This window comes from Ciconia boyciana, chromosome 9 (assembly GCF_034638445.1).
Source record: "Ciconia boyciana chromosome 9, ASM3463844v1, whole genome shotgun sequence".
NCBI lineage: Eukaryota > Metazoa > Chordata > Aves > Ciconiiformes > Ciconiidae > Ciconia > Ciconia boyciana.
This window is the reverse complement of record NC_132942.1, coordinates 20,981,275-21,005,752: the sequence shown is the minus strand read 5'-3', so window position 1 is coordinate 21,005,752 and position 24,478 is coordinate 20,981,275. Positions and strand designations below refer to the sequence as shown.

General features: G+C 61.0%; 3 protein-coding genes across 11 annotated transcripts; 1 reads left to right on the top strand and 2 right to left on the bottom strand.

The window, feature by feature from the left end:
• Positions 1–521: 521 nt before the first annotated feature.
• RELL2 (RELT like 2) lies at positions 522–9,844 on the top strand. Its single transcript, XM_072873509.1, has 6 exons — positions 522–729; positions 2,415–2,480; positions 2,558–2,624; positions 2,947–3,135; positions 7,287–7,857; positions 9,803–9,844. The coding sequence occupies exons 1-6, from the start codon at positions 522–524 to the stop codon at positions 9,842–9,844; spliced, it is 1,143 nt and encodes a 380-aa protein (XP_072729610.1).
• Positions 9,845–10,831: 987 nt separating this feature from the next.
• On the bottom strand, positions 10,832–16,648 carry FCHSD1 (FCH and double SH3 domains 1). Of its 9 annotated transcripts, XM_072873506.1 has the most exons (19): positions 16,538–16,648; positions 16,116–16,213; positions 15,823–15,868; positions 14,877–14,950; positions 14,470–14,614; positions 14,259–14,395; positions 14,118–14,181; positions 13,882–14,010; positions 13,580–13,702; positions 13,402–13,497; positions 13,207–13,314; positions 12,992–13,096; positions 12,535–12,765; positions 12,370–12,453; positions 12,102–12,258; positions 11,771–11,976; positions 11,576–11,672; positions 11,431–11,498; positions 11,078–11,283 (listed from the first exon to the last, which is right to left on the bottom strand). In XM_072873506.1, the coding sequence occupies exons 1-19, from the start codon at positions 16,556–16,558 to the stop codon at positions 11,218–11,220; spliced, it is 2,055 nt and encodes a 684-aa protein (XP_072729607.1). In that variant the 5' UTR covers positions 16,559–16,648; the 3' UTR covers positions 11,078–11,217. The 9 variants fall into 9 exon arrangements, with proteins under 9 accessions (XP_072729600.1, XP_072729601.1, XP_072729603.1 ...); XM_072873499.1 differs by having other exon boundaries at positions 10,832–11,283; positions 11,431–11,672; positions 13,580–13,768; XM_072873500.1 differs by having other exon boundaries at positions 10,832–11,283; positions 11,431–11,672; positions 13,402–13,461; positions 13,580–13,768.
• Positions 16,649–17,312: 664 nt separating this feature from the next.
• LOC140656868 (arf-GAP with Rho-GAP domain, ANK repeat and PH domain-containing protein 3-like) lies at positions 17,313–23,835 on the bottom strand. Its single transcript, XM_072873082.1, has 16 exons — positions 23,707–23,835; positions 23,198–23,345; positions 22,829–23,041; positions 22,561–22,666; positions 21,862–22,009; positions 21,599–21,667; positions 21,231–21,305; positions 20,991–21,105; positions 20,701–20,829; positions 20,385–20,518; positions 20,145–20,227; positions 19,874–19,909; positions 19,009–19,072; positions 18,765–18,902; positions 18,394–18,432; positions 17,313–17,681 (listed from the first exon to the last, which is right to left on the bottom strand). Exons 1-16 carry the CDS (start codon positions 23,833–23,835, stop codon positions 17,313–17,315), a joined length of 1,995 nt encoding a protein of 664 aa, XP_072729183.1.
• Positions 23,836–24,478: the final 643 nt, after the last annotated feature.

Here is a 24,478-nt window from a genome sequence, read left to right as displayed (position 1 = left end):
CCTGCCTGCCGTGCCTTTGCCTTTGCCGGCGAAGGCCCTCGGCCGTGAGTAGCGAGGGATGCGGGGGGATCGGGCTGGCACGGCGCGGTGAGGATGCTCATCCCCCCGCAAGGGTGAGCGGGGCGATGCCGCCCTCTGCAGAGCCCGGGGGAGGCCAGGGGACCGGTGCCCTTGGGAAGCCGCCTGCAAGGGACGGGGGAGCGCCGCAGCCCGGGGCCGGGCGGGCCTGCGGGGATGCTGCCACCGATGCCCTTGGGATGCCTCTTGCCGGGTGCGTGTTGGGCGGCGGTGTCCTTGGGAGACCGTGCCGAGCCGCCTCCAGCCTGCCTTCTCCTCCGCGGGTCCCCTGCCTCGATGGACCTGGTGGTGAGAGAGATGAGCCCTTGGCAGCCCACCCCAAGCCAGGAGCTGGCTTTTGCCCAAGGCGGACAGGAGGAGGAGGAGGAGGATGGGCACGGAGAGCCTGGAGGGGGGTGAGCACCAGGGTCTCTGATCCACCTTCCCCCTTCTCCTAGATCCGCATGTCAGACCAGAACAGCACCGACAATGGGGAGGCAGACCCCCAGCACAGCCTGTCTATGGTCTTCCTCCTCGTCCTCATCTTCTTCATCATGGGGCTGGTGGGTTTCCTAATCTGCCATGTCCTGAAGAAGAAGGGTTACCGGTGCCGGACTTTCCGGGATGAGCTTGACCCAGATAACAAAGATGCGCTGGCGGAGCTCCAGGCCAGTGAGTGCTGGGGTGATGGGGGCTCAGTGGGGGCTAGGGCACTGCTTTTCACCGGCATGGACCGATGCTCCTTAAACACGCTTCTGCGATGTGGGCTGAGGATGGGAGGGTTACCCATCACGTGCCACTGGGTTGGAAAAAAGGGATGGGGCGGCGAAAGCAGCACGGTGTTCCCCAGGGATCTAGAGTGTGCGGCTTGGAGAGCCCTCTGATCTGCCGGCTCTGCAGGCTGGCGAAGGCTGGTGGTGCCAGGGAGGTGGGAGCCAGCATCTGGCCCTTCCCAAAGTGGTGTTATCATCAAAAGATAATTTTGATCAACAGCCAGGACCTGCTGAATCCCCAGCACCTGAAGTATAATCCATGTTGCCTACAAGGAAAGCATCCCCAGCCAGGGCATGAGATGTCCCTCTGCCCCTTTGGCTTTAGGAGGTCCGGCATGGGGCCAGCATGGTGTTTGCTATCAGTTACGTGCTCTTCTTGTCCCTGTTGTACTCATGCAGGCCAGGGGAATAGGGGTGTTTCCTTGGGATCTCTGCCCCATGCTGGAAGGGGACCTTTAGGGGTTTTTCCATTGCTTCAGGCCATTGTAGGTGGCTCTTGGGTAGTAGGATTGGGAAGTCACTGCAGCATTGAGCGTGGGTGCAAGCCAGAGCTCAGTCCAAGCAAGCTCTGTCATTTAGTGTTTTCATGAGTCTCTGCTGAAATGGAGAAGACACGTTCCTCCGGCTGCTTCCTTGCCTGAAAACAGCCAAACGGTGCTACATAACTCCTCTGGCTTCCCTATGCCATCAGCAGCGCTCAGGAGGGTCAGCACCTCCCACTGTTGCTTCTCATGCATGGGAGGGAAACACGGCTCCCTCAGCTTGCCCACAGATGCAGTGGGAGCTTCCAGGAGTCCTTGGATTCAGTGACTTGGCCGCACATGACATGGAGACAGTGTCTGAACCTTCCGGGATTGTCTTTGCCTGCTGGAGTTGCCACAGCCCAGGGAACATCTCTGTGGCCTTCCAGGAGTGCAGTGGCAGCCCTTGACCATGCTCTTTGAGGCAACTGCCTACCAGGCCACAACTCTGACCTGCTCACAGGAACATACAACACTGCAGACTGGGCTGAAGGTCCAGCCAGCCAAGCCTCTTGCCTCCAACAGTGGCCAGATGCAGGTTGTGATGAATGCTGGGGATGAATACTACGATGGAGCAGACACCGAGCCAAGTTTCCCCAGCAGACTTTTAAGCTTCTAACAGTGTGTAGCTCTGGGGCTTTCTCCATCAGAGATGGTTTTCTCCATATTTAACAGGCCCCCAGGTTTCTTTTCTGTGAACTTGTCCCGTTTACCCTTGGAGACTTATAGCACCTGCAGCATCCTGCACCCAGGGGCTCCAGGGCTGGACTGTCCCCACGAGGAGCCTTCTCTTTCAACTTGTTTTTAACCTGCTTCCCACTCGTTTCACGTGATGTTCCCCAGTTCTGAAGGAGCAACACAACCCCCCTCTCCCTGCACACATGGCTGCTGTTTTAGCCATTTATTTTCCAGGGTGAGGGATCTGGTGTTCCCCAGGGGCTTCCCGGCATGATGGGGGACACAAGGCTTCTCTGACCTCTCTGTTGATGTGGCTGCTCCTGGGAGGGACTGGTGAGCTGAGTGTCCGAATCCCAGCACTCAGTGTCACATTTTCTCCTTTCAGATGAAGAGGAGGAGCTGAATGAGGACACTGTGGAGAAGATTGTGAGATGCATAATCCAAAATGAAGGTGAGCATTTCCTAGGGCTGGCCTGGAGACTTGCTCACTGCTTTGGCTGACACATTCCCTTTTTCCTCTCTCTTCAGCAAATGCGGAGGCCCTCAAGGAGATGCTGGGGGACAATGAAGGGGACATCCCAGTGCCAGTGCCCAGGTGAGGGAAGCCTATACCAGCTTGTGGCTCTTGCAGAGTAAGGGAGAAGCAGCCTTTGGGTATCACCTTAGTCTGCAGACTCTTGCAGCTAGCCCCTTTCCAGCTTGTTATAAAGCATCTTCCCAACAAGAAGTCCTGCTCCCCCGAGGGCTGCGATGAGTGCTTCACCCACTGTCAAGTGTAATATCACTTCTCATTCCAGTCCTCACAGGAGGTCCCCTCCAGAGCTGCTGCTTCTCAGGGCTTGCCGCAGTGAGGCTGCACCAAGTTTGGGAAGACTCCTCCAGATAACACGACCTGTCATGTCCTTCTCCTATTGCAGCCTTTGTCCTCACCGTAACAGCCAGGACGGGGGCCCACCACATCACCACACAGTGCATCTGGGCTCCACGCAGGCCCCCTGCATCCACTGCAGCAAGAGGAAGAGGCACCCGCTGCATCGGCAAGGACGGTCCAAGGATGGCAAAGGCAGGATGCATCCTGGAGAGACAACCGTCTTCTCAGTGGGCAGGTACTTAAATGAGCTTTGCCAGACATGGGCCATCTGCTCTGATGGACCAAGCATTGCGGAGAGTCTTCTCAGTTCCCCTGTTCCCTTCCCGTTCCCCACTTGCCCCACGCCAGGCACTCTCTTGCTCTTCCCTCTTTAGATGCCCCAATAGTAGCTCTGCAGCTGGGAGTCCTGAGGACTCAGGTGCCTTCTGCACCTGGAAATGCCTGTGGTATGTGGCAGGCCATGACACACTGGTGGCTTCGCTCCTCCTTCTCCGGGAAGGTGACTCAAGCCTGGCTTGTCCTGCTGACTCAGTGCTGGGCAGAGCCCCAAATCCATGTTCTTTCAAAGCCGGCTGTCCCAGCTATGTGCGAGCAGGGCTGTTGCTGCTCAACAGGGGCAGTGACCCCAGTTTTAGGGATCTCACTAGGAGGGGGAGGAGGTAACAGCAGGTCCCAGGTGCATGTTACCGACCACCACCTTCAGAATGAAAGAGTGGCTATGCTACTCCAGGTCATTACCTCCAATGATGACTATAATTAGATGCCACGGGAGGAATATAAGAATAGGGGAGTGTACCCAATACTTCCCACAAATACTCTTCCAGTCCCCACCTGGTCTCACCTCAAGGGACTTCCTGAGCTGCCTGTGGTCTCTGTCTAGTCAGTAACCTTTAGTACAATCTGCAGGCTTGCCCAGGTTGCCCCATTCCCTAGCAGAAAGCAGGCACAAGACCTTTAGCAAGGTCTTCCAGGGCTCAGCTCTGTACCACCATGGTGACCGGGGCAGGGTGACAAGCAACTGCTGGTCCCCGGATGGCCACACTGGCGAGACACAAAGCTCTGCTGTGCTCAGATCCTGCAGCAGGTCTTCATTCAGGGCCTAAGCCTTGATGAAGCTCTATGTTGTGGTCCAGAGAAACAGTCCTTTCATGGTGATGTTCAGTCAGAGTGGGCATCAGGGTTGTGGGTTTTTCCACCATCACAGCTAGGAGTCTCAGTAGGGAGGTGAACTGGGGGCTTTATGGGGAGCTGGTAAAGGGGAGAGACATGCCAGACCTCCTCATGCTGAACTCCAGCTAAGATGACCTTCTGGAGACTGACAGCTTCTGGCTTCCTCTTTGCCGTTGCTGTCAGCTGTCCTTGGTTTAAGGGGTGGTGTTTGGTAAGCCAGATTTCTGCACAATTGAGTATTCATGGCTAATCTCATTCCCTGGCTGGTACCCAGCTTCATCCACTCCTCTGTGTCCTTTGCCCATGCTCTTCCCAGTCTCTTCTCACTCACCTCTGAGTGCTGGAGAAAGTAGTCTTCTTTCCTAAAGGCACTTTCCCTCAAATCTTGGTTTCTTCTCCTTATACTTAATATCCCGTGTCACATGAGCCTTCTCCACGGGACAGTCATTACATTTCTCCAAGGTTATATTTTAAAAGTTTCCACTTCCTGAATCTCCTTGGTGTGAGGTCCAACTGCTAAGGGGCTTATGTGCCTGTGAGGTACAAAACTACCTCCAAATTCTGGTTCTTGTTTCCAAGCTGGCCCTTTTACTCTTTCAGATCCCAGATGACTTTTCTGGGACTGCCCTTGCTGTGTCTTATTTACTGTGAATATCCTCATTGCACAAAGTACCTCGATTCATGACTGATCCTACATACAAATGCTCCTTTAATCCAGCTCTTCTGTTGCAATCCTCAGGTCTTGTTCCTCTCTTTTTTTGGCTATTGTTTTTGTTTTGGACACAGTGGTTGAGAGTCCATCCCCCTTCCCTATTACCTACAGCTCATTGACTGAGTCTGGTCCCCAGCTGGTATGCACAGGCTCATTGCTAGGAGGAGTGAGATTAGTGGAGGTCCACCAAGATCATCAGGGGCTGGAGCACGTGGCATGTGAGGAGCTGCTGAGGGAATGGGGTTTGTTTAGCCTGGAGAAGTCTAAGGCTGGGATCTAATTGCTCTCTAAAACTACTCAAAGGTGTGGGGGGAGTTTAAATGAAGATGGAGCTGGACTCTTCTCAGAGGTGCGCAGGGAACAGCAAGAGACAATGGACACAAGTTGCAACAAGAGAAATCTGGATAAAACTTAAGGATAAACTAACACCCTGAGAATGGTGCAGCCCTGGGACAGGACTCAGAGGAGTGGAGGGATCTCCATCCTTGGAGATTTCCAAAACTTGACTGGATGGGGTCCTGAGCAACCTGATTGAGTGTGGGAGGTGGCCCAGTTTCAAGCAGAGGGTTGGCCTGGAGACCTCCCAAGGGCTTTTCCCACCTAAATTATTCCATATTTTGGAGGTAATCAGGGCTATACGATCTGTACTCTCATATTATTTACCAGCTTTACCAGCTGTCTTAGGGCTTTCCCTAAACCAGTTGTCAGTGGCAGAGTTCATCCACCAAAGCATCTGCATCTGACCCTCCATCCTTAGCCCAATCAGCTGCAGTATGTAACGTCCTATTGAATCAAATGCCTTAGTGATGCTGACTAGGCAGACAGCCAATGCTCTCCTGCCTTTCCCCTCACGATCCAGAGGTTGGTTACATTACCTCTTGTGCCCCCTCCAGTCCAAACCCTGCCTGCTCCTTTGAATCTGTTCCTGGCTCTTCCAGGCTGACATTGCTCGATAGCATTACCAAGAAATGATCCTGCCTCTCGTGCCTCCTCCCTGTCCCTCTTTGAGACTGGAATGCTCTCCGGTCTTCCCGAATCGCAGTGCTGGTGCCATGTCTCCAAATATCTGGATAGACCTGAAAGGTCACATTTGCCATTGCTTGGCCTGACCTGAGCAGTCCTGTGGGTACCTTGTCCAGAGCTGGAGCACTTCTCTTCTTGACCCTTCCAGTCATGAGCAGCACTTCTGACTGCAATGCTGAGGGGTCTGTATTGTCCACAGACTGTAGCCCAATCCTCAGTCTGGCAGTAGTCTCCTTCATCTCTGGCTTCTCATCTGGGATCTGTTCTTATCTCTTGGACCTTTCTTCTTAGCTTCTTCCTTCAGGATGGCCATACTGCCATTTGCTTGACCTTTGTGTCTTGTTCTTCTTTCAACCCCAGCAGTGCTTGAACTTTGCTGCTGAAATCGCAGCTGAACCTCAGCAGAGCCAGGGCCATCTGCAGCTTCTTCATGTGTGAGTCAAGCACAGGGAGAGCGGTTGCTGGGTGAGTCATGGGCTGCATGAAGTCTCTGTGGTGGGATCTGCGTTCTTTGGCTGGTGGACACCAGCTCACTGTGGAAGAGACTTCCCGTCTGCTGGTCCAGCAGTGGCTTGCATTGCTTACGAAGAGGAATCACAGCATTTGTCACAACCAGCTTACTTGCAATTCAGACTTTTAGGCTTTGCCTATGCGTTACCCCTCACAAATCCCAAAGTTATGGTAGATCCCTAACTTCCCTCTTCTCCCCAGGTGCAATATTGCATCACCTTTGATTATAAATGCACCCTTTGTGGGTGTCAGACGAACTTCTGCAGTTGTTCTCCTGCCTACCCTGGAGCTCTGAGCTGTTACCTGGTACATGGTGGAGCCTTGGTGAACCACCTAGGTATCATCCATCACTCCAGGGGATGGCGCACAAGGTGCTCTGGCAGATTTTAGCCAAACAACTCCTCCTGGCTTTTGATCCCTCTACCCAAATATAGCTTGCCGTACCAAAACCTTGTCCCTGCCTTCACTTAGGGTGCACCACCTGCCAAAAACTCTGGCTCTTGTTCCCCTGATGGCAGCTGGTTGCTGGGCGCAACATCCACATGGCTCTGCACGGCTGTCCCTTCCTCACCAGCCTCAGACTGGTTGCATTTCACCTTCTGAATCAACACCTGAGTTTCTGTACAAGCTCCTGCTCATCCTGGTTGCATCTTGGAGCATTTCTAAGAGCTGCGACCCATCTTGCTGTGTGGAGGACAGACTGAGAGGGTCTGCACCAGCCAACATCTGGATTGACCTTTTCATCTTTCTCTTTCTGTTTGTTTTGCCAAAAATGAAGGGAAAAAAGGGGTTAAGTCAGTGGGGGCATGGCTAGAGTGGGGATCAGTGGCGTTGAATGGGTCTGAAAGGCTGGACATCAGCACCAGTCCATGACAAAGAGATGAGAACCAAGGCTGGAGGTGCAGGCAAGCTGGAAATACAGCTGGGAGAGAGGAGGGAAGGGATTTTGATCCATCCTGCCCCCATTCCAGGTTTCGTGTCACACACATCGGGAAGAAACCCACTTTCCACGAGCAGCAGGACGGTCCCCTGCCCGACGGCAGCCGGGAGCTGAGTACAGAGGAGCTGGAGCACAGCAGCGACCGGCTCCAGCAGGAGTGGGCTCAAAACGGGACTGTCCCTACGGGTGGCCTGCAGAACGGAGCTGTCCAGAAGGGTCCCCAGAACAGCAAGGGTGGGGAGCAGAGCCGCTCCACCACCCCAGCCCCGAACACACCAGCCAGCTCCGGCACTCGTGACAGCAGGCGGGCGGGCAAGGGGTCCAGTGTGGCAGGCTCGCTGCAGCATGCTGGCACTGCTCCCAGGAGTGTGAGCTGCCAGAGGAAGCTCCTGAGCCATCGGGTGCTGGGAGGGTCAAGTCCCAGCATCCCAGGAGAGCTGGTGCAGGAAGGAGCCAGCATCTGCCTGGAGGAGACTGGACTGGGGTCAGCAGATGAAGTGTCGGATATTCACGGGAGCCTGAGTCTGCACGAACAGGCTGATGAGTTGGGAAGAGATGACAGCAGCAGAAAACAGCCTGGAACACAGGACATGGGGAAGCAGGTAGGTTCTGCTTCTTCCTTGTCCCAGTGTGGTCCCCTGGGCTGGAGGGTTTGAACGGTTGTGGCACAGCACCCCAAGTCCTGCTGCCAACAAGATCAACCAGCCCAAGCACAGTGGCATGAGCTGTGCAGTGGGGACAGGTGAGCCGAGGCTTGCGCCAGGCTGACTGTGGCATGGGGCCTGCCCTGTCCTGCCTACTCTGTTTCTGCTTACCTTTTTTGATTGCATTTTCCCATCTGTTTTCTAGTATCTGGGGCATACAGAATCACCATAAGAGTTCCCACCCTGCTGGTACCTGCACTGCAGGGGAAAAGGCAGGTCACGGGTTGACTTGCACGGGGGATGCTACAGACCTGCTGCCACCTGCCCCTCGGGCAAGGGATGCATTTTTCTTTGTGGTTGGGCTCTTTGGGGACATCCATTGGGATCACTTTCTCTTGACCTGGGGGACCTCTGACACTGTACATAGCTTGGTCTCTACAAAACTGTAGCCTCACTGCAGTGCTGGGGCTCAACGTGGCCAGCAACATACAGGCAGGGACAGATGTCTCCAGGAGCCTTTCTTGCCTTGAAGTCCAGGAAATGGTGAAGCCAACTGGTAATTTCTTGGTTGTTCTTCCCTGCTCCAGAGGAGCTGGTGCTGGCTGTGCTCAGAGAGGAGGATAGCCCACCCTGCCTGGAGCTCCCAGCACCCTGATATCTCCCGAACTTCCCACCCGACCACCTTGCTGAATGTGCTAGAAAGCTCCAGGGCAGCACTGGCGAGGACACTGCTTGGCCATCGATGACCCCCAATTTAGGGGATTTGCTCCCTGCCGCTGCCTCTGGGCTGTTACCACTGAGCAAATGATGCTGTTGGTAGTGGTAGCAGACCCTCAACACGTTCACTCACTCGCTCACCCATGGTTCTGCAGTTAGGAAAAGACGATTTTCATGGAAGAAGGCTGAGGGAGGGCACCTGGTGCGATGTCACCCCACCAGGGCTGCCTGCATCAAGCGGCCCCAAGAGCTGTCTTTGGCTCACCCCACAAAACTGGCACTGGGGCACATGTGGCAAAGCCCTTGGAAGAAAAAGGAAGCAAACTGTCCAGGTAAAAATCCCGGCGTGCTTCAAAGCCAGGGACATTCCCTGGAGCTGGCTCTGCTGGAGCTCCATGGGCTGGGCATGGCACATGCAAGCAGCCCTTGGCAGGGAGGTGGAATAGGGCAGAACTGGGTCAGCATGGGAGAGGCCAGGGAAAGGTGCCTAGCTGAACGTAGGCTAAGGAAAAAGCAGGAACCTGCTGTGTTTATTGTTTCCCTCTGCTTTTTGGTGGCCAGGCTGGAAGGTTTGAGCCTTTTTGAGGAGAAGGGCAGCCCAAGGCAGCCATGCAAGACAGAGCTGATGGGCTGTAGCCCTTCTCCAGAGACCTGGAAAGGTGGCAGCAGGTCCTCCTTCCTCCTGTGGCCCACTATGCCTTGGGCAATGGCTGTGGTCCCTCTGATCACTGGGGAAGCAGTTACGTATAGGGCAAGCCTAGGGACACAGTGATTTTTTTCCTCTTTATCTGTCCCCTCTATGGTGCCAGGCTCTTGCCTCGGACCCTGCACCAGACTTTGGCGTGTTGCTTTGCTGTGCTCCATGACACGGGGTCCCAGGAGAACTGTGATGGGACCTCATTGGGATGTTTGTCACCAAGCCCTGGCACCACTCGGACACTCCCTTATCCCCTAGGTCCCAGCCAGGGCCACCATGAGAATTGTTAGCTGCTGCTCAACATGTCCTGCAGGTGATGGGGAAGGGCAGAGAGATGGTGCTCAGGATGTAGTCAGCTCCTGGAGCCTCAGTGGGGTTCTGCCCACTGGCCCATGGGTTACCGCTGTGGCCAACGGAGACCCGGCCCCCCACCCCAGCACCCCTCTCCCACAGGAGCCCTGACATCCACATCCCTCCTCCATCCCACAGGAGCCCAGCACCGTGGTGCAGGACCAAGGAGCAACTGTGTGATGTAAGTTCTTGTCCCCAGCCCCTGGGGTGATGTTCCAGGGTGGGGTGGAAAGGCACTGGCAGTGTCCCTGCCCTGGTGGGGCAGAGCCTGGTGATGGAGAGAGGGTGAACCTCTTCTCCAGGATGGTTGGTTCCCAATGCATTGGGTTCTGCACGGGCAGGTCATCTTGCCCACATGCCCAGCCACAGGCAGTGATGCCAGTGGGCAGCTGTGCCAGCTCTGGGCAGACACGGGGCCAGGACAGCCTGGTTGCGGCTGGCGGGGGATGCCACAGCCGTGGGCATGAGCCCCATCCTGGCCCTCTCCCTGCAGCTCCTCTCCGCTCCTGGCTGGAGCATGGATGGGAGGCGTGTGGCCCCCGGCCCCCATGCCGGGCTGAGGGCTCTGCTGTGGGGGGACCACGGGGCAGCCGGCCCTGGGCGAGCAGCTACGCGCTTGGCATGGCTGGAGTGATGCGCCGACGTTACAGTCAACCGCACTTGGCACCAGACCTCATCCCATTGGCAATAGGTACCCAACTCCCACCCACTGCACCTGCCCTGGAGACCCCCCCTGGTGGACCCCTGGGCCTGGCAGGGGCAGGACAGCACCCAGTCCCTGCTGCCCACCCAGTCCCCGCAGCCCTCCAGTGCTGGGGGAAGGATGCATCAGAGGGGGCTGCAGCAAGGGGCAGGGACAGAGGTAGCGGCTCAAGTCCCCCCAGGGCTGAGGGCAGCCCCCCCCACCTGGCACGTCCACTGCAGAGCACAGCCCCCCGGGCACCCCACCATGCAGAGTGGTCACGGGCACAAATCCTGCACCAGCAAGGGACCCTGCAGGTCCCCAGGAGATGCTGGTGGAGAGAGAAGCCTCCAACCCCATCCCTGCACAGAAGGGGCCAGAGCCTGTCCCGGGGGGCAAGATCGCACCCTGGCCAGGCCAGCAGGCAGCCCTTGGTGTGTAACTGCACTGTACATAGACAAGCTAAAACCATTAAAGCTGCTGAACCTTAACCAAGTGGCTTTATTGGGGCACAGCCCCCACCTGCCCCCTCCTGCCTGCAGGGAGGTGCCCAGGGGGCAGGCAGGGCCCCAGGGCTGAGCCCCCTGGGGAACCAGGGCTGCACTGGGGATGCACGGGTGATGCCAGGCAGAAGGCTGGGTGAGATGGGGCATGGCCATGGCACTGAGCACCCCAATAAAGGGGCTGCCAGGATGCCCTGTGCTCTATAGGAATGCAAACGGCGCTGGGCAGGATGCGGCCCCCGGAGAGACCAGCTCGGGGCTCAGGGCAGCACCAGCCCCTGCTGCTGGGACAGCAGCCCGTGGGGGTGCAGCAGTTCACTTGGGTGAAGCTTTTTGGGGAGCAGGGAGGGACAGGGGCACCCACAGGGTCAGCTGAAGTGCAGCTCGGGGTCAGGCTCAGGGGCTCTGCCGGGTGGTGGTGGGGGCACGCGGAGCTGCGAGGAGAGGAGATGCTGTGCTGACACACTGAGGCTGCTCGCCCTCCTCCAGACCCCCCAAAGCACACGGGTGGCACTGTCCCCCGTTACGGGAAGGCTGGGGGCAGGTTTGGAGGGGCACAGCATTGCTGTGATGGGGCTTACCGGCCAGAGGCAGGTGGCTGCCAGGTTTGGAGAGCTCTGCCCGCTGCCCGTGCCATCCTGCCTGCAACCTGGAAGGGCCTGGCAGCTGAGCCCAAGTCTCTGCATGCCTCCCCAGCCCCTTTCCCAGCCCCCGCCTGGCACTCGCCTCGCAGCGGCGTTTTGGGAGAGAGGCTGGGGGCCAGGCTGGTCCTGGGCACAAGGCCGGGAGGGGAGAAGGGTGGTGGAGACGGTGATGGCAGCTCCTGTGAAGACAGAGCCAAGAAAGGTGGGAACAGCAGCCATGGCACAAGATGGGGGCTCCTGCATGCAGAGGGGATGCGGTGCCCCTCCCACCACCAACCTGCCCGGCTGCCCCCTGGCCCCCAGTGAGCTCCTCCACCACCAGGGAGGGGAAGACACCAACGCGGCCATTGAAGTCGCCTGTCCAGAAGCCGTCGTCCACCTCGTCAGGGGCGCGGGGTAGCACCCGGATGATGGCCCCCTCGGGGAAGCTCAGCTCCTCAGGGCTCTGCCCCTCATAGTCGTACAGGGCTCGCACCAGCCAGGCTGCAGGGAGGATGGGGTGGGGGGCTCAGCACCCCCTGGTGCTGCTGAAGGGGCTCAGCATCCCCTGGGCATCAGCCCCGCACATCTGTCCCCCTCCCCAGGGAAGGTGAGACCCTGGCACCCACCTCCAGGCTCCAGTACCAGCTCTGTGGCCATGATGCTGGAGAGCTGGCGGTGCAGGGCAGAGAGTCCTGGGGAGCCAGCCCCAGCCCCTGACTCGCCACCCAGGGACAGCAGGTACTTTTCAGGGACGTAACCAACCTGGCCCGCCTTGTTCCGAGCCTGAAGGGGCAGAAACTGTGTAACTGTCCCAGTCCCTGGGGCATGGACAGCCCTGGGGACCTCCAAAATGTGTTCCCCCAGCCTGGAGGGGGGGGCTCAGCCCTCTCCCACCTTCACCCACTCCTCCACATCACCATCCTCGATGACCTCCAGCTCCTCGCCCTGGGTGATGGACAGCTCGTCTGCCTGGCAGCCCTGCAGGGGACAAAGTGGCAGGGAGGCTGGCGGTGCCAGCCCCAGGAAGGCAGGGTGAGCGACAGGCACTTGTGGCCGTACCTGGTACCCGAAGATTACCCGGCAGGTGTAGGGGTAGGTGTGGGCAGCGGGGCTGGGCTCATCATCCTCATCCGGCTCGTCACTGTCCTCGTAGTCATCGAACTCAGCAGGATCCAGCCCTGCGGGTGCCTCCTTGCCTGCCCCCACCATGGCCCCTGCCAGCCAAGTGTCCACATCCAGCCCTGCTGCCCGCAGCAGCGACAGCCGTGCCTCTGCCTTCACCTGGCTGACCTGGGGGAGCCGGGGGGGACATTGTCAATGCTTAAGGGGACACCTATGGGGTGGGGGGACAGCCCAGCCAGCCCCATCGCCCCTGGTCCCTAGCTTGATTTGCCACAGTGGCTGAGCATTCCCAGTGTTGCATCCCCAGCCACCACACCTCCCCATCCCTGCATCCCCCACCCCAGGGGGTGACAGACCTCAAGGCCACCCCGAGCCTCCTGCTTGGAGGACCCACCTCTGCCTTCCGGATGTTTTCCTTTGCTTCTTCCATCTGCCGCTCCACGGTGGCCGCCTCTGCCTCTGCGACCTGCTGCCGCCTGGTCTCCAGCCGCTGCAGCATCTGGGTGGGCACCCACAGGTCAGCAGAGTGGTGGGAGCTGGGGGGTCCGGGGGGGCAGAAGAAGCCCCTCCTTGAGCCCCCCTGTGCTTCATGGGAAGGACAGCACCCACCTCCTCACTGTGCGCCTTGCTTTTGTGGTCCCGAGCCACCCGTGTGGCCCAGCGCCGTGCCTCCTTCTCCAGGCTGGCTCCATCGTCCCCCATCGGCAGCAGGCACACCTGGGTGAGGACAGGGTGGCTGAGAAGATCCTGGCTGTGAAGACACCCTCCCCCCCTGCTGTAACGTGTCCCCCCCACGTCACCTACCTCCTCCACGCCGGTGAGCTGGAAGCTCTGCTCGGGGGCCAGGGCAAAGGCAGTGTGGTCCTGCAGGAAGAGGAGGAGGTCCTGCTCCCGGCACACCTGCAGCAGGGGAGTAGCGTGGGACCAGGGGGCTCACCCGTCCCCTCCCACCTCCCCTGACTCCTGGGATGGGTGCCATTACTTGTGCAGATGCCTCCACAACGCCCTGGAACCAGTCCCGTGTGGCCTGGCAGGTCTCCACCTCCGTCCGGCTGGCTGCTGACAGGTGCTCCCGCAGCCGCTCGTAGAGGTCACCATCCAGTGCCTGGGGGAAAGTGGCACTGCCTGCATCCCCACGGGGAGCATCCCTGACTCCCCAGGGCAGCCAGCCCTGTGCCCGCACTGGTAAGATCCTCCCTGCTGCATGCCCTTGCAGTGGCACAGGGGAGATGCTTCTTGCGGGACCCCAGGGAGGGGATGCAGGGGGGTCCGAGTAGCTCCTACCTGCATGGCGGCAGGTAGCTCTACCTGCCGGTAATGCTCCAGGTGGGCAGTGGCAGACACCAGGGCGAAGCCATACTCGTTCTGCACCCCTGCAAGCTGCCTCGAGTGCTCGGCCAACCGCGCTGAGAACTGTGGGGATGGAGAGGACAGGGCATGGTGATGAGGTGGGGGCCACCAACCTGTGTCCCCCCACATCCCTGTGCTTGGGGGCCCTGCCAGCCCTCCACACTGCTGACCTTGGCGCTGAGTTTTTGCAGGCTGGCCTTGGTGTGAAATATCCTCCGGTCGCTCTTCCGGAGCCTGGTGAGGATGGAGGGTGGGGACGTGAGACCACCCCATGGCCATGGCAGCCCCCCTCTGCTGTCCCCTCCGCTCACCGAGCCTCCACGTCAGCTGCCTTGTCCTTGGCCACCTTGCTGCTCCGCTGGAGGTGGGTGAACTGCTTCTTGGCCTTGTCCAGCTCCTTCACTGTCTCCAGCAGCTCCGCCTGCGCCTTCTGCAGCCGCTCGATGCCCTGCAGGGAGTGTCAGCTGGGAGGGACAGCTGTCCCCACTGCCTGGGCACGGGTGACATGCCTCGCCCCAGTACCTTCTTGAGCATCCGCTCCTTGGAGAGGCGGGTGGTCCGGGCAGCCTCCGCGGCGAGGGCACGGTAGCTCTCTGAGGCAGTGACACGGATCTGCCCAGCGTGCGCGGTTCCCTCGATGACGCCCTTCCAGACGGCAACTGTGCTTCTGCGGGTGTGGGTGTTAAGACAGGGCAGGGTACTCTCCTGCCTCCCTGCCAGCTTTTGGGGATGCCTGGCAGGACAGCCAGCACCGCCAGCCCCTGCAGTGCCCTCCGAGTCGGGTGCCACATCCTTGGAGACATCCCACCCAGGGCTGCATCCCCAGGACACCTGAATCCTGGTTGGCATTAAGCATCTCCCAGCTGGGAGAGCCACAGGCAGGCGCAGCCAGCCTCAGCCCCTTGTCCCCAGCCCAGTCCCCAGCCCACCTCGAGTCACTGGCTTCGCTGCGGCCCCGCTGCCAGTCTCGCTTCACGAATTGGCTTGCCAGCCTCTGCAGTGCCTGCAGACAGACTCATCATCACCAGCACTCCCCAACCCTACTGGGCACACCAGCACCCCGCCATCCTGCTCCAGGGCTCAAACTGGGCTCCCTCACACTGGCTGCCCATCCCATGGGTGTCCCCAGAGCAGGGGACACACACACCCACCCCCCACAGTGGCTCGGTGTCAGCAGGGACCCCATCACCCTCCCCTGCGGGAAAACCTTTCTGGGGAGCAGCCACCACCACGAGAGGACCCCCCCACTGAGGCTTTTGGGACAGAGGACCGGAAAGGGCACAGCAACGAGGGACACCAGCTGCAGAGGGAGAACAGAGGAGCCCCCAGCAAAGCCAAGCACAGCATGACCCCAACCCTGGAGGGACTGTTCCCCCCCAGCCTCAGGGGGAAGAGGGAGTGGGGTAGCATGGTGCCCAGCTGCAGGAAGGGGGGATGCATCTCTGCTGCAGGGTGTCCCCAAGGGATGCTGTGGGGACATCTCATGGAGCAAAACCAGGCTCTAACATTTAAGAGCAGAGCCCTGTGATGACCCAGCAAACAGCAGAGCCGGGTGGTTTCGTCCTCCTGCAAGGTCTTCCCTCCGGGCTGCCAAAATACCCAAGTTTCGGGTCATGCTGTGCTCAGCAAAGCACCCCAGCGGGTGCCCTAATGTGGTCAGTTCCCCTCGGCAGGGAAAATGCTGAGGCGATCCGCCACCAGTCTCTGTGGCTGGCACAGAGCAGCTAAGCCCAGCTTTCCTTGGATAATTTCCAACACTGCCCATTGCCTGTATGGGGCCATGCCATGCTTTGAAACACCCCGTGTGGGAAGGACGGGGCTCAGTGCTCATGCCTCCCCGGGGCCTTCGATCTAAAAAAAGTGGCACCTCCTTACCTGCCCGTACTCCCTGTCGATGGCGGCCCTCTGCTTGCTGTAGGACCTGTGGGGAGAGGGCACGCAAGGCAGGCAAGGGCTCATGCAAGGGGGGCAGGGGCAGGCCACTGTCACCATCACCCCCTGCCATCACCTCACACTGGGATGTCCCCATCTGGCCACCCCAGTGGGTGATGAAGCCCACGACCTTGACGCAGCAGGCTCAAGGTGAGCTGTGCCTGGCAGGCTGGCCCCTGTCCCACGCATGGGATGACCTCAGCTCGTGGAGGGACACACACGCATGGGGACCCTACCTGATGTCCTCCAGCAGCTCGGCGTCCCGCTGCTGCTTGCCCTGCAGGCCTGAGAGCTGCTCAAGGAGGTGGACCCGCACCTCCTGGGTGAGCTTCACCTGCGGGACAGCACCGCTCAGCGCCCGGGGACCGCTGCGGCTGCGGCCCGGCTGGGATGAGGGGGGAGTGCGCTGCCCCCGCCGGTCCCGGTCCCCACTGCCCCACCTCCCCGGGTGCTACTGCAGGTGCCGGTGGCAACCGCCCAGCCGCGGCCCCGCTTCCCCAACCCCGGTCCAGGTCCGCCGGGCGAGACTCCTGATCCCCGCTGCAGGACCCGGCCCTGGTCCGCCGGCACCAGTGGACGACCCGGTCCCATTTTCCTGGTCCGGATCGCTCGTCCCGCTGCCGGAACCCGCCCCAGTGTCTCCCCGGCCCACGCTCACCTTGCGCGGCGGCGGCTGCATCGCTGCGACCGCCCCTGCACCGCTGCCGGTCCCCGGTGTCCGGTTTCCGCCGCTGCCCCGCGTGTGCGGAGCCCGGAACTGCCAGGAGGGCCCGGCCCCGCCCCCCCCGCCCTCCGCACGGCCCCGCCCTCTCCCTGTTCACCCGCCCCCGGCAAGCGCCGCCCCCCGACAAGCATCGCCCGCCCCGGCCCGCCCCTTTTCCCGGGGAAGCCTCGCGTCGATAAGCACCGCCCACCGCGCCAGGCAAGCCACGCCCACCGCTGTGATCCGCGCGCCGCCTAGTGCTCCGTGCTGCACGGCCCGCTGGAGCGCTGGGACATGGGCACAGCGAGACGGGGACATGGGGACACGGGGGCACAGGGATATGGGGACACGGGGATACGGGGAGATGGGGACATGGAGAAATGGGGACATGGGGACATGGGCAAACGGGGAGACGGGGACATGGGGAGACAGAGACACGGGAAAACAGGGGGACAGGGACACAGGGAGACAGGGAGACAAGGGGATGGGGACATGGGGAGACAGGGAGATGGGGACATGGGGAGTGCTGGGGCACGGGGACACCAGAAAACCTGGGGACCAAGTCCTTGTGCGTGAAGACATGCTGGCCCTGGGACATGGTGACATGTGGGGTGCTAGGGCACTGGTTCTGGGGCACAGGGAGATGGGGGGTGCACTGGTCAGGGGTGTGGGGTCATGTGGGGCAGTGGGGCCTCAGCCCCCAGGCACAGGGACACGTGGGGGTCCCACATCACACGAAGGACGCAGAGCCCCTGGCTTGGCAGGACCCTGCCATGGGGCCACAGGTGCGATGCTGAGCAGGATCAAGGTTCAAGCCCCTTTCAAGGGACAGGGCTTTGGTGATGGAGGGACCCACCATCCTCTGAGCCGGACTGGCGGGCAGCGAGGAGCGCAGCGCCGTGGTCGGGTGCTGCTCGGGGAACGGGGCCGGCTTCTTGGACCTGTCCACGGGGGGCACGGCTGACAGGTCTGCCAGCAGGCCCCGCCCCAGCTCCAGCGCAGCCAGCTCGGGGAAGTTGCCCACCTCCTCGTAGACAGGATCGGCGTCCGCATCCTTCTCCTGCTGCTCCTCCAGGGAGTCCTGGTGCATCTTCATGGGCTGGGGGAGGGCGGGTGGTTGGGGTGAGAGGGACTGTCCGCACCGCTCAGCCGTACCCCTCTGTCCCCCTCACCTTGCCCTCCCTGCACTCAGGCACTGCCCAGGGAGCCTTGCCCTGCCTTGCCGTGGGGCTGGTGCCCACAGGTGACCCACCCTCCATAAGGTCTCTTGGCTCAGGCACTGTTGCCCTTTCTTTCCCCATCGCCGATGGAGGGTGAGCGTTTTGGTTCCTGCTGAGGCATGGTCCATGCCACCAGGCTGTGGCACCAGCCCAGCATCCCTTGGCAGAGGTGGTCTGGGGCGGGGAGGGCAGATGGGCACCCATGCAGAGCACAAAGCCAGGCGAGGCGAGGTCCAGCCAGGTGGCCCCCGCAGCAATAACCTGATGGCGAGGAGGACCCAAACCTATTTCCTCGCATTTCTTATGTTGATCCTCTCTGGGCAATGCAGACCCAACGGGAGAGGCTCTGGGAGCTGGGCTGGACTGTTGTGGTCTTGCCTGCACACACCGGGACCACGCAGGGCCCCCCATACCTGGTTACGGGACACACAGAGCAATGGGCACCCCCTCCTCTGCCACACAGCGTGGGCAGGATGGCCCGGGCATGCCTCCGAGTGCAGGTGGGATGCTGCAGGCGAGCCCTTGCTGCCATAGCCAGGAGGCATGGTGCAAAGCCAGCAACAGACGTGCTCCACGTGTGCGGGTACTTACAAAGAACATGGACAAAGTCCTCCGCGTGTGCAGGCGGCGCTAGAAACAGAGGAGATGGGCAGAGGTAAGCACATGATAGCGCGGAGCAGGGTCACGGATGCCTCGGCAGGCAGAGGACGGGCAGTGGGCCGCAGGACCCCACGTGCCCTCACAGGGCCCTGCACACACGGAGAGCTGCCACGGACATGAGCACAGCACGCAGCATGCACACGCCGCCGAGCACAGGGACACACACCCAAAGCATCCATTGGTGCCAGGCGGCGTGCACCTGCCTCCGGGGCCCTGGGGTGGGTGCATGGTCTCAGGATGGGTGCATGGACCTGGGTGGGTGCAGGAGCATCTGTGGGCAGGGGTAGCTGCGGGGGCTTTACCAGGGTCTGGTTGGCGGAGAGCATGGTGGCATCGGTGCTGTCCCCATGCAGGGGCACCAGCGGCATGGTGCCGAACTTCTGCTTGGCGAGGTCAGAGGAGGAGCGTCGGCGCATGATTACGGGGCGCAGGTCATCGTGCTGTGCACAAGGACAGGGCAGGGAGCAGGGTCATGCCGGTCTGCCCTGCCAGCTCCCTCCTGTCCCAGCCCAGCCCAGCTGGGTGGCATGGCCAGCTTGCACCCACCTGAGCCTTGAGGATGCTGGTGGTCCAGTCCCACAGCTCAGCCTGCCCCGAGCACACCAGGTACCTGCAGAAGAGTCAGCTGAGAAGCTGCCAGGGAGCAGGCCCAGCGGGGCCCATGTCCCCTTGTCACCTTTGCCTGAGAGCCCGAGGCTGTCAGGCACCACTACACCCAGTGGGGCTGCACCTCTGAAACTCTCTGCATGCCCAAATCGCTGCTTCAGGGCAAGGCGAGAGCTCGTTCGGCACCCATGAGGCACCTCGGCTCAGCTGTCCTTGCTGCCCTTGGAAGAACATCTCAGCCCTACATCCAGGGCAGGCAACACGCGCAGCTGCTGCCCCAGCATCGGCAGTGTCAGGGAAATGGGGACAGGATGAGCAGGATGCACGGGTGTGCCTGGGCACCCAGTGGTGCCAGGGAGGCCAGGCAGGGAGCCCAGCTCAGGGTGGGGCGCAGGGTGCAGGAGCACCTGGTGTTGGGTGCGTGGGGACACAGAGCAGTGTTGGGTGAAGGCTGGCAGGCAGCACAAGCATGCAGGTGACAACGCACACCTGGGCAGGGTGGGCAGTCCCTCTGGAGCCTGGTGCTGGGTGCTTGGAAGACGCATCTCCCAGGGGTGCTGGTGTGGAAGGGGAGGTAGGAAGGGTGTGTGGTGTGGAGATAGATTGCCCCTGGAGCCTGGCCCCCACCTCGTGCCAGGGAGCATGTGGCCCCACCACTCTGTCCCTGGAGTGCCCCAGCCAGGCACCAGCTCTGCCCTGACCCCCAGGGCCCTGTAGCACTGCCCCTGGCTGTCCCACTCCCACTAAAACTGGGGACAGATCTCAACATCCCCCCAGCCCCAGGATGGCAGGGGCAGATACTCACAGCTGCTGCTTGTCCAGGGTCAGTGTGAAACCCCACCTGGCGAAAGGAAGAGACAGGCTGTGGGGCAGCACTGCCAAGCTCCGACACAGCCCAGGGTCCATGGGCAGCGGGGCGGGGGGCTGAGCTCGCCCCACAAGCCCAGGCTTGTCATGGCTTTGGGTCCTGGTGGGGCTTGGCATGCTCCCAGCAGCTGGGTTTGTGTGCTGGGTGCTGGGGGCAGGGACTGAGGGATGCATGGCCCAGGGCCATGGCCAGGGAAGGTCCCACTTACCGGGCTGGTGGCTTCAGCTTCTTCCTAATGCCCATGTAAACCTTGGCTGCGTCCAGGGGCCACTCGCGCTCCGGCTTGGCACTCTGGGGAAGGAGATCCGTCGGGTCAGCCCAGCTTGGTCCCAGCCTAACTGCCAGGAAGACAGCCACCACTGTGCCACTGCTGTCCCCAGGCTCCCCCTCCCTGCCTCTCCTCCCGCCCTCACGGCGCAGGTCCATCCCCGCAGCATCCCCTGGGTACCCTCTTCTCCTTGAGCAGCAGCAGCCTCCGGTCCCGGATGACGAAGTAGCGCTCCTGAAACTTGTTCCCCAGCAGCTTGGGGGGCTCCTCGCGGCATTTTAGCAGCCCGCACTTGGGGTTCTCACGCTTGACGCCTGCCCAGTGGGGGGAGATGGGGTTCAGGGGGGCTGGGAACTTGTGAGGGTGGCTGGGGTATTGCAGGGGATCCCACTGTGGGTCTCAGGGATGTGCCCCCGCTAGCTGCAGGGCGGTGGCCAGGGCAAGGGGAAGCTGAGGCAGAGCTTTCCCCCTCTGGGACCCTTTGTGATTGCCTTACCTGTGAAGAGACAGCTGCCCTCGCCAATGGGGACCTTCCTCACCAGCAGGTACGCGGCGCTGGGCTCCGGGAGCTTGCACCACTGCAAAGCTTGCTCCAGCACCTTCTCCTTGGGGTGCAGGGGCCGCTCTGGGGAGGCAGGGACACTCTCACCACTGTGTCCCATTCCCTGTGCCAGTCCCCGCCCCCCGTGCCACCGGCAGCAAGCTGCCCCCGCTGTACCCCACACCTCCTCCTGACCAGCCCGGCCATGCCGAGAGCATCCCCTGTGCCATCCCCACCATGCTCACCCAGCTCCCCGTTCTCCAGGGCCTCGAAGGTCAGCCAGATGTCCAGGCTGGCCGCCACGTTGCGCATCTCCAGCACCTGGTTGGTGAGCTCCTCCGCCGACATGGTGGGGGACACCTGGGGCCAGACACACGGGGAGCTGCAGTGGGTGGTGGCAGGATAGGTGCCAGGCTGCCCCAGGCTGCGCCAGGAGCCTGCATCCCTCCTCCCTTCCTCCGGCACGGCCCTCCTTTGGGACTCACCTTCAGGGTGACGCAGCAGTCGGGCAGCTTCTGCTCCAGGTAAACCTCGATGATGAGGTCCCCTGCCTGTGAGAGCTGGGGGAAGAATGGGTGGCACTGGTGCTGTGCTGGCACGGGTGCTGTGCACATCCCCTCTCCCCAGGGGGATGGCGATGGTGTCCCAGGGAGCAGGGGTTGCTTCTTCCCTGGGCAGGAGCCTCAAGGTGATGGGAAAAGGGGAGACAAGTAGGGGAAGGTCCTTCCCAAATATCTGGTGTGGGACAGCGGGGACCCAGGGTGGGCAGCTGGGAGTGCCCCCATCCTCCAGGCAGTCCCACCAGCCCAGGGGTTCCTGACATGATGGGGGCCAGCAAGCACACCCCTAGTACCTGGGTGTCCTTCCAGGTGGTGATCAGACTGTTCTCCAGATCCATCTGGGATACCTGGTCCTCGTCAATCTGCCAGAGGAAGAGCGGATAGGGTGACAGGGGAGACACATGGAGTCCATGTGGAATGGGATACGGCTTGAGGACACATGGCCAGGATGGAGGGATGCAGGGGGAGGTAGAGCTGGGCAGTATGGGGGGATACAATGGGAGACGGGCAAAGCCAGCATGGAGGGGGCTGGCAATGCCCCTGGCAAGGAGCTTACATTGAAGATGCTGACATAGTTGTCAATGAGGTCTTCCATCACTTTGACCTCGTGCTCCCCTTTGCCATCGGTCTGGAAGAGGCTGGGTGCGAAGAGCAGTGACAGGTTCTTGGTGCTCATCTGGTTGAGGTCTGAACATTTCTGCACCCTGGGACAAGGAGGACAGAGGTGAGGGGCTGGTCCCACTCTGGATGGGGTTTCAGCCCCAGCCACCTCCTCTGCCTCACACAAACTCTCCCGAAAAACAGCCTGTTTCTCCCCTGCTCCCCAGCTCCCCAGCAGTGGGAACTTCAAGCTGAGCAGTTCCTGTTTCCAGGATTTACATCTGGCCATTGAACCAGACAACAGCCTCACCTCATACTCTGAGCTGGGGATGGGAATTTGTTTTTTTCCCTCTTTTTTGGGCACTGGGTGAAGTTTACGTCCTACAGGGGGGTGTCCCCTACTCCCAAACCTCCTGTCACTCCCCCTTGCTGCAGGATGACTTTGGGAACGTTTGAGGTGTCCCAGAGCAGCGTGCTCCAGCACACCCCAGCACCAGCTGTGGGGCTGGTGGGGCAGGGCATGGGCACTGGGCTCTTCCTGGCTCACAGAGACGGCACCCAGCATACCCGGGGCAGCGGGGAGACCCCACATTGCTGGCTGGCCTTGGGGACCCCAGCTGGACCAGGGGACCTGGCAGGGAGGTGGCCCACTGACCGGTAGAGGTGCCCAATCAGTGCAGCCAGGGTCTTGTGGTTGAGGCGAGGCAGGCGGTGAATAAGCTCCTTGTACCTCTCCAGGCGCTGGGGCTTCGAGGAGATTTCTGGAGGGAGGAAAATGAGTTGTGGAGCATTGCTGAGTCTGGTAGGCACAGAGCTGACATGGCACCAGGGCTGGTACCAGGACCCCGTCCTGAGGGACACCAGCCCCAGAGGTCCCTGGCAGGCAGCTCAGCGTGGGAGCAGGGGTTGGGTGAAGGAGGTACCTGCAGCCTCTTTCCACTGTGGGTGCAGCTCCAGGGTGAAGACGGGGTCCTCGAGCTCACGGAAGAACCTCTTCAGCACATCAGTGACGTCCTCGATGAAGTTGTCGTTGATGCGCAGCTTGACGTTGCGGGCGTCCCGCCGAAACTCTTCCATCAGTACCTTGATCCGGGACTTGGCTCCATTCTTGCGGTAAATCCCCTCGTGCCGCAGCCCTGGGGCAGGGACATAGGGTTATGGGGGCCCAGTCCTGCCCAGAGAGTCCCCAGTGGGGCTGGTGCCCTGAGAGCGGTGCCTTTTGCCTGGAACCTTTGGCTGCCCTGTGTGTGCCAGAGGATGCTCCAGCTGTGCTACTGCCACGCTGGGCTCACCGTACTGCGTGATGAAGGCGATGCAGCTGTCCACGATGATGGGGATGTCCCCCCGGCTCAGCTGCTGGTCCCGCAGTGCGTTACCCCGGCCCCCTGCCGATGCCTGGATGTCGGCATACCACGCTGCCGAGTCTGCCCGCGACAAGCCCTGGAGGTAGAATGTCCTGAAAACGACAAGGGCAGAGAAGAGGGAATGAAGATTGCCGCAGGGGGGTGGGGGGTGGGGCGGGTTATGGTCTCCTGCCCGTACGCACAGCCTGGCTCTGGGACAGGGAAAAAGGCACAGCCAGGCTGAGCCAAGGGACATCCTACCCCGGCAAGAGACCACGGGCTGGAGTGACCTCAGTAAGCCACTTGGCCCCAGCCCTGCTCTCCCAGTATCACCTGGGGCCAGACACACGGGGAGCTGCAGTGGGTGGTGGCAGGATAGGTGCCAGGCTGCCCCAGGCTGCGCCAGGAGCCTGCATCCCTCCTCCCTTCCTCCGGCACGGCCCTCCTTTGGGACTCACCTTCAGGGTGACGCAGCAGTCGGGCAGCTTCTGCTCCAGGTAAACCTCGATGATGAGGTCCCCTGCCTGTGAGAGCTGGGGGAAGAATGGGTGGCACTGGTGCTGTGCTGGCACGGGTGCTGTGCACATCCCCTCTCCCCAGGGGGATGGCGATGGTGTCCCAGGGAGCTGAGATTGCTTCTCCCCTGTGCAGGAGCCTCAAAGTGATGGGCGAAGGGGAGACAGGTAGGGGAAGGTCCTTCCCCAAATACCTGGTGTGGGACAGCGGGGACTCAGGGTGGGCAGCTGGGAGTGCCCTCATCCTCCAGGCAGTCCCGCCAGCCCGGGGGTCCCTGACGTGATGTGCCCCCAGGATGCTGCAGTGGGGCAGGGGCACACATCATGGGCTGGGAGCCGGCTGTCTCCTTCCTGCCCCACGCCTGGGGCACATACAGCTCCACCTGCCCACTGCGGTTCAGAACCGTCTTTCGATGGCTGCCTCCTCCCTGCAGCGTGCCATTGTGTGCCGTCAGGTGGAAATGACACGAGTCTCGGCGACGTCCCCCAAGTGCTCAGTGGCGGTGGCAGCTGGTGGTCATCTCGTGCTCTCCACCTCCCGTCTGGCCACTCGGACCACAGGGACGCGGGCAGGATGTGGGCAGTCCCCCAGCGTGACGTGGAGGAGAAAGAGGAAGGGTGCCAGCGGGGAGGGGGCTGGTGCCTGCCCATCCACAGTGACGCAGAGTGGGGCCAGGCCTGCCTGTGGCATTTGTGCAGACCCAGCTTCCGCAGA